The sequence below is a fragment of the Chaetura pelagica genome, unplaced genomic scaffold (genome assembly GCF_000747805.2).
Source record: "Chaetura pelagica isolate M959 unplaced genomic scaffold, ChaPel_1.0 scaffold270, whole genome shotgun sequence".
Classification (NCBI taxonomy): Eukaryota; Metazoa; Chordata; class Aves; order Apodiformes; family Apodidae; genus Chaetura; species Chaetura pelagica.
In genome coordinates, this window is record NW_009951925.1 from 477,359 (window position 1) to 484,394 (window position 7,036).

Genomic DNA, 7,036 nt, shown 5'->3' on the forward strand with positions numbered 1-7,036 from the left:
AGTACGATGGTTAAGGGGGGAGGGCCCCCCCAGCCGCAGCCAAGGGCAAGTGTTCCCGCTTGGGGCTGGTGCCACTGATGCTCTTCTCCAGCTTGGGCATCTCTGGGTTGAAGTTTTCTGGGAGGGGAGAATAAGAGGGTGAGGGGGTCAGCGGGGAGACCCCGAACCCCCCACCCCATAGCTGGGGCAGCCCCACCGGCGGCGGCGGGGGAGACGCGGGTCTTTGGGGCCGGGGGTGCTCTGCCTGACTCACCCAGGTCCTCGATCTTCACCTCGGGCCGCAGGGTGAACTGGGGCAGGGTGGGCACCAGCTTCTCCCCGGAGTGCGACGCTGCAAGAGGGGGAGAGAGGGGATGGGGTTTCTCTCCCTGGCTGCCTCATGCTGCACCCCCCTGGGAGGGATAGGGGACTCTGGATGGAGGGGGGAACTGGGAGGGACAAGGGAACTGGGAGGCATGGGGCACCCTGGAGGGATGAGGGACCCCAGAGGAACAGGAGACCCGCCGGAGACCACGCCGCCCCCCGCTCGCCCCCAGCCCCTGGGGGGAACAGGGAAAAAGTCCCAGGCACCCAGAGGCTCGGTGGCCCCTGGGCATGCTGAGATCTGGCCCTGCCTAGAGCTGTGCTTTGGGATGGGGGGACGCAGCAGCAGCCCTGTCCTGCACCCTGAACCCTGATCCTGCATCAGCACCCCAATCTTGTATCAGCACCCCCCCAGCACCCTAATCCTGTATCAACACCCCTGAACCCTGATCCTGTGTTCCTGTCCTTTCCCACCATCCCCCTCCATGCCCCAATCTTCCCCCATGCCCCCATCTCAACCCTGCATCACAAGCCCCTCTCTGTGCCCCTAACCCTCCCTACCCCAGTTTTCCATCCCCTACCCCCGAGGTCAGGGTGCCCACGCCTGAGGGGAGGCTGCAGCCACCGAGCTGGGAGGGTGCAAGGGGACCCAGCTGGGGCTGAGTGGTGATCCCTGCAGGGTGCCCCACGTACAGATGTAGTAGTACTCCTGCCCAGCGCGGAATTCGTAGCCCAGCGAGAAGGCGCTGTAGCGCTGGAACTTCTCCGAGAACTTGATGGGGCTGTGGGGCGCGTGGGGCCGGTTGCACTCCCAGCGCTTGAAGCCCTGGCTGGTGTTGCAGGTACGGTAGCCCTCTGCGTTCACCATGTAGAGCACGTACTGCTCCAGCCGGTGCTCTGGCACTGAGGCGTTGTAGTGTGGGCAGTAGATGTCCAGGTAGTCGTTGACGTTCACCTGCACTGTGTAGCCCTCCCGCCGCAGGCTGCAAGGGAAAGGGGGGAGATGGAGGGGTCAGGTACACCCCCTGCACCTTTCCAAACACTAACTCCCTCCTCAAAAGAGTTCTGGACAGTAGAGAATGGACAGTCACAGAGCAAGGACCCTGGGGGACAGCAGTATCCCCCTGCTCAACCTCCATCTGGAGCCCCCCCGTATGCCAGGACCTTCTCTTCTCCAGGCTGAAAAACCCCAACAACCCCAACTCAGAAAGTTTAGAGGAGGCCATGGAGATGATGTGAGGGCTGGAGCACTCCTGCTCTAGAGACAGGCTGAGTTGGGGGTGTCCAGCCTGAAGAGGAGAAGGCTCCAGGGAGATCTTAGAGCACCTTCCAGTACCTGAAGGGGCTCCAGGAAAGCTGAGGAGGGACTTCGGACAAGGGTCCAGAGGGATGGGAAGAAGAGGAAGGGTTTTAAACTGAAAGAGGGGAGATTGAGGTGGGATTTTAGGAATAAATTATTGGCTGTGAGGATGGTGAGACACTGGCCCATGCTGCCCAAAGAAGCTGTGGCTGCTCCCTCCCTGAAAGTGTCCAAGACTAGGTTGGATGGGGCTTGGAGCAACCTGGTCTAGTGGCAGCTGCCCCTGCTCATGGCAGGGAGGGGGGACTGGAGGATCTTTAAGGTCCCTTCCAAAACCAGACCATTCCATGATTCTGTGACTCTGACCCTGGCACAACCTTGGCCCCTCAGACCCGCAGTGAAATGTTGTTGTCTTGGTGATGGGATGAGAGGGACGCTGTCACAGATGGGTGCTGCAGGTGCCACATGTCCGGGTGGGATGCCTACAGGTGCACAAACAGCACTGCTGGATCCTGCTGGGAATGTGCCAGAGGCTTCAAGGAGGGGCAGACAGACATAGCCAAAGGGTCCAGAGGCACCAGAGACCTTGTGGGATGCACCTTCTGGTCCTCCCTGTTCAGCCCTGGCAGCCTGGAGCCAGCCCACCATGGTTCCCACCACGGCCCCAGCCTCGCCACGCGCCATGGCTCAGGGAGAGGATTTCTCACCCTGCTCTGGCTAATCCCGTTAGTTCGTTAATGCTGTAAAGGGTGGCCCTGGGGGAGCCTCATTTACATTGATTAGGAGCAGCAATCCCCTCAGATCCACTCGAGAGAGGCTCCGCTGGCTCCTAATCCGTGCCCGATGGAAATCCCGGCCGCTGTAATCCTCGCCGCCGCACTGACCCGCTGCTCCTGCCAATTAATGAGGAGCCGGCGCAGCGAGGCGCTGGCTCTGTACCGAGCTGCCGCGGCGGCACCAAACCCCGGCCAGGACCCGCTCCACGACCCCCGCACCTTGCAGGCATGACCCTGCACCCTGCGGTGTTAGGGACGGTCCCTTTGCCCGGTTCCCTTGGGACGTGACCGCAGCATTTGGCACTCGTGGCTGCAGTGATGTGCATCGCCCAGCTCGGTGCCCCTTTCTCCTCTTGTCAGGGCAAACCCATGTCCACAGACCTGACAGGGTCTGGCCCAGCACTCAGGGTCCCCTCACCCCACAGTGGGTCCCACTGCTCCCCCCTAGAGCCAGCTTCCAGAACCCCCCCAGCAGGGCTGCCCCACCCTGCACAACTGCCCCAGGTGTGGTTTGGGAAGCCCAGGCAGCACCTTGTCACACAGCACTCCAGAAGGAACAAAATGGGGACCTGGTGTCTGCCAGCAAAGGGGGACCCAAGGAGCCCTGCAGGGGCTGCCGCCAGCAACAAGGCCATGGGGGGCTGAATTTGGCCTCAACACCTGTGGGGCAGCCCCACGCGGCACCTCCCTCACCGCGCAGCCGCTATTCGCTGGACCAGCCCAGCACCCACCGGGCAACCCAAGGTGCTGAGGCAGCCACCCTTGCTCCACAGGGTGCCAGGACCTTTCATCTTTCCCCTTTGATGTGGTGGGAAGGGGGGGAGGGGGGAGAGAAAAAGGCTTGTTATTAAAGAAATGGCCCCGAGGAGAAAATTGCAATTAACTCCACATGGGACGCAGGGCTGGGACACCAGCTTACCCTGAACTGACTGCCCTGCACCGGAGCAGGCGCTGCAGCTGGTGCTCAGTGCAGCCAGGCTGGGGCTGCACCTGGGGAGTGACGGATGCAGGAACCATGTTCCCCGTGTCCCTGCCCCAAACTCTGAGTCTCCTGCTGTGCTAGGGAACTCCCCCTTCCTCTGTAGCACCCAGGGCTATGGCACACGCACCCCCTTGGGACTTGCGCTGGGGGCTCATTAAGAAGTGTGGCTTCTGGTAAACACCTCGCTAACGAGTGATGCCCCATGGGGCACCAAGGTCCCCATTGGGCTGGGACACACCAACACTGCAATGCTGGTGACCCCAGAAGGTGAGTTCCACAGATATCACTGGCTGCCAGCACGTGTCACGAGCTTGCAGGCATTGGAGCAACCCTACCAGACTGGAGACCAGTCCGAAACAGGCAGGGCCACCACGGCCTGGGGCACATCCATGGGGCTCCGGGAGCAGCCTCAGCCACAATGCTGCATCCCCACCATGCTCAGCTCCTGCAACAGGATCCCAGTCCTGTGGGTGCAGAGCAGCCCCCACCAGATGTCCCCAAATCCCAGCAGCCTCAATGCCAAGGCCCAGGCAACCTGAGCTCTGCCTGCAGCACCATCCTGCCCAGCCCCAGCAGCATGAGGATGGGCGTAGACACCCTGAACAAGGGTCTTGGCCTCCTACCTCATCCCAAACTCACCCGAGAGCAGGTAGGGGCTGCCTGGTCCCCACCAGCCCCTGCAGCTGTTGGGAAGCTCCAGGGACAGGTGACCTGGGTGGAGACAGACCCCTGGCCACTGTCGTGCATCATGCGAGGGGGGGCACAGCAGGCTCTGGCAGTGCCCGAAGGGTTAAATGCAGGAACGGAATGGGCAGCATCACTTCTGCACGACTGCATTTTTAGAGCAGGGCTTTGGAAGGCAGTGGTACCTCCCGGCAGCCTGTCGGCACTGGGCAGATGGATGTCCACTGGCAGAACCTGGATGTGCCCTGGCAGAACCATCCCAAGCACAGCCCGGGCTCGGTGCGCACCAGCCCCGCACCGGCGGGACCCCAGCTACCCAGCAAGTGGCAGCGCCGGTGTGAGCCCGGCAGCTGCCCCACTCCCATCTGCTGCCATAGATGATGGATCCGGGCTGGGCGCCGCACGCTTGCTCGGACTCTGCTCGGCAGCGCCTGGTGCACTGCAGCACGCCCAGCCCCGACGGCAGCAGCACAGGGGGGACCAGGCCCCTGCCCAGACCCCCGAGCTGCGCAGCTCATCCCTGCTGGGCTCAGCATCCCCTGCTAGCGGTGGCAGCGGTGAGGATAGGGGCAATGCAGGGTGTCCCACATTGTGGGTGATGGCATGGTGCCCCCAGCACTGGAGGCCAGGCCAGACCCCCTCCCCCAGCCCAGCCAGACCCTTCTTTATTTGGCTCCAGCTGCTTCACCCTTTCAGCACAGCCGGGGCCCATCGATCAGGCAGGGAGCAAATAAATGCCATCGATTTACACGGTCCCCTTCCACTCACCCCGCACAACAGCCAGAGGTGAAGGCACATCGATGGCCACCCCATCCACCCCGATGGGCAGAGGGACAGACAGAATGCCCAGCCGTGCCCACCGCTGGGGAGGGGTCAGCTCAGTGTGGTGCCCCAACCCTGTCAGGCCCTCCAGGCAGGCAGCACTGCACAGCCCCGGTACCCAGACAGCCACGCACACACGCAGCGGCACGGCAGACAGCACCCGCACCGCGGCCCACGCACAGGAGTGGCAGGACGCCACGGCAGGGCCCCCCCCCCTGCGTCCTCCCCTCACTCTCGCCTGGCGCAGCCGCGAGGTGTCGGCGTGAGGCATCGCCAGCACATGGCGTCCCCGGGGCCACCTCCCTGATGGGGGGATCAGGGCTCCTGGGGAGACAGGGGATGCTCTCTGAGGTCATGGTACCACGGGGCACAGCCCTCCCTGAGCACCCCAGGACACCCAGCACCGCCCCACAGGTGCCCTCCACACACACCCTTGTCCTGATCTGCGGCCATGCAATCCCCTTAATCCCTGCTAAAGCTGGTACCTCCCTGCTTTGCTAACAAGATCAATGAGATTTCTAATTGGGCTTTAATTAAAGCATCAATCTGCAACCAGTGACTCAATTACCAGCCTGGGCAGGAGCGGGTAGCCCTGGCCCTGCTGCACCCAAGGGCAGCCCCCACACCCCAGTGCCATGGCCCCTTCTCCCAGGGGAACCCAGGCTGTGCTGTTAAGGCTTAGTGCCACCGGTGTGGCAATTCTGAAGGCACAGCACCCTCTGTCCCCAGGCACCAGCATCCACCAGCACCCCTGCTGGCACCCATGGGCAGCTGGGGGCTCTGCATCCCATAGGGACCAGCCAAGAGGGCACATCTGTGGGGACACGAGGGGCTGGGTAATTAACCACTGAGAGGTAATCAACACCTTCCCCAACGCCAGCCCCACAGTGTGACACACCCCACAGCAAGGTGGAGAATTGCCTCACTTGGAACAACTGCCCTGCAACCCACAACGCCTCCTGGTGGATGCCCTGGGATGAGGGCAAGGGTGTTCCTCCTGCTGGCACTGTCACCAGCCCCAAGGGTGCCAGTAGATGCTATGGAAGGACCTGCCTGGGCACAGCCCTGATATTGGAGTCAAGCAGCTGCCGAGGACACAGGAGTCCCACCAGCCCCCTCAGCTCAGATCAGGGATGCGGCTCCTCTCCCCCAGGAGAGGCAGCTCCACACTGGGGCTGTCCAGAGCTCCAGCTCCTGCTGTCTGGAACACCAAGTCAGGTGGATAAAAGCTGCCTAGAAGATTTGAGTGTGGCAGCAGCACTGGGGAGGGTGAGGGGGCGCATGCAATGCTGGGCCCTCCCTGGGTGCAGGTGGGTTCCCACCCACCTGCCTGGGCCCCAGTGCCCTGTGTACCCCCATCCCACAGCCATCCCCTCATGGCACCAGGTGCACTGAGGCTTCAGCCACCAGCACACTCAGTCCCCACACAGGAGCCAGGGGCTCACGCATGCCTGCTTGGAGGGGTTCCTGGGGGCTGTAGCAGGATTAGGGGGAGTTTGGCTATTCCTGTACCCATGCACAGGGACAAATCACTTTCTCCATCTTGACATCCAGTACACCCAGCAGGGAGGTGCCATCCCACACGCCAGGGCCTGGCTTGGCTGGGGACACCCCTGGGGATCCCCCAGTCTTGGGGGGGCACCCCAGGGATGCAGCACTCCCCCAGTGCCAGTGCTGAGTGGGATGTGGCTGACTCACACCTTTGTCGTGTGCCACCACGCCTGTTCCCAGCAGGACTTGGGAGTGGAGGCCAAGGATCACCCTGTGCCCCTGGGGCTTGCTGGCTGCCACCTGCAGAGACAGACAGACAGGAAATGCAGCCAGACCCACAACCTGTCACGGGGGAGCAGACACTCACTGCCCCCAACCTCAGATCCCACCTTCACACCTCCCCTAGGCCTTGCCCTTAGACCCCTGAACACACCCTGCCTGCCCCGTGGCCCTCCCAGCCCCCTGGCACCACCAGCCCTTGGCTGTGGTGGCCACAGGACCGGAGGAGCACGGCCATGTGCCCAAGGGGGCTGAGCCACTGCCAGGCCCCCAGGGGCTGTGGGTGGGCTCTGTGGTGCTGCCCCTCGCCCAGGGGAGCTGCAGGGATGCCCGTGGCAACGCGGCAGGAGATGTAATAAATTTCTGGGGTGCCTGGCGCAGCCCCCGAGGGGGGGCCCC

The 7,036-nt window shown here is 63.0% G+C and overlaps 2 protein-coding genes across 2 annotated transcripts in view; both read right to left on the bottom strand.

The window, feature by feature from the left end:
- Window positions 1-10: 10 nt before the first annotated feature.
- On the bottom strand, window positions 11-5,138 carry EFNA3 (ephrin-A3). Its single transcript, XM_009996239.1, has 5 exons — window positions 4,814-5,138; window positions 3,985-4,072; window positions 958-1,286; window positions 254-331; window positions 11-117 (listed from the first exon to the last, which is right to left on the bottom strand). The coding sequence occupies exons 1-5, from the start codon at window positions 5,136-5,138 to the stop codon at window positions 11-13; spliced, it is 927 nt and encodes a 308-aa protein (XP_009994541.1).
- Window positions 5,139-5,984: 846 nt separating this feature from the next.
- The window catches only part of ADAM15 (ADAM metallopeptidase domain 15), a 28,297-nt gene continuing 27,245 nt past the window's right edge, over window positions 5,985-7,036 (bottom strand). Inside the window, exons 19-20 of the mRNA XM_009996249.1 lie at window positions 6,566-6,658; window positions 5,985-6,068 (exon numbers count right to left, since the gene is read on the bottom strand). Coding sequence (XP_009994551.1) covers window positions 5,985-6,068; window positions 6,566-6,658 — 177 coding nt within the window. The remainder of the gene's footprint in view (window positions 6,069-6,565; window positions 6,659-7,036) is intronic.

Excerpts from the sequence above, each read along its gene's own strand:
- EFNA3 (XM_009996239.1), bottom strand. The coding sequence starts at position 5,138 with ATGCCTCACGCCGACACCTCGCGGCTGCGCCAGGCGAGAGTGAGGGGA. Across the intron at positions 1,287-3,984 it reads TCGGGTGAGTTTGGGATGAG|CCTGCGGCGGGAGGGCTACA; the intron begins GTAGGAGGCCAA and ends TTTCCCTTGCAG. Across the intron at positions 332-957 it reads GGGATCACCACTCAGCCCCA|CGTCGCACTCCGGGGAGAAG; the intron begins GCTGGGTCCCCT and ends CCCCTCTTGCAG.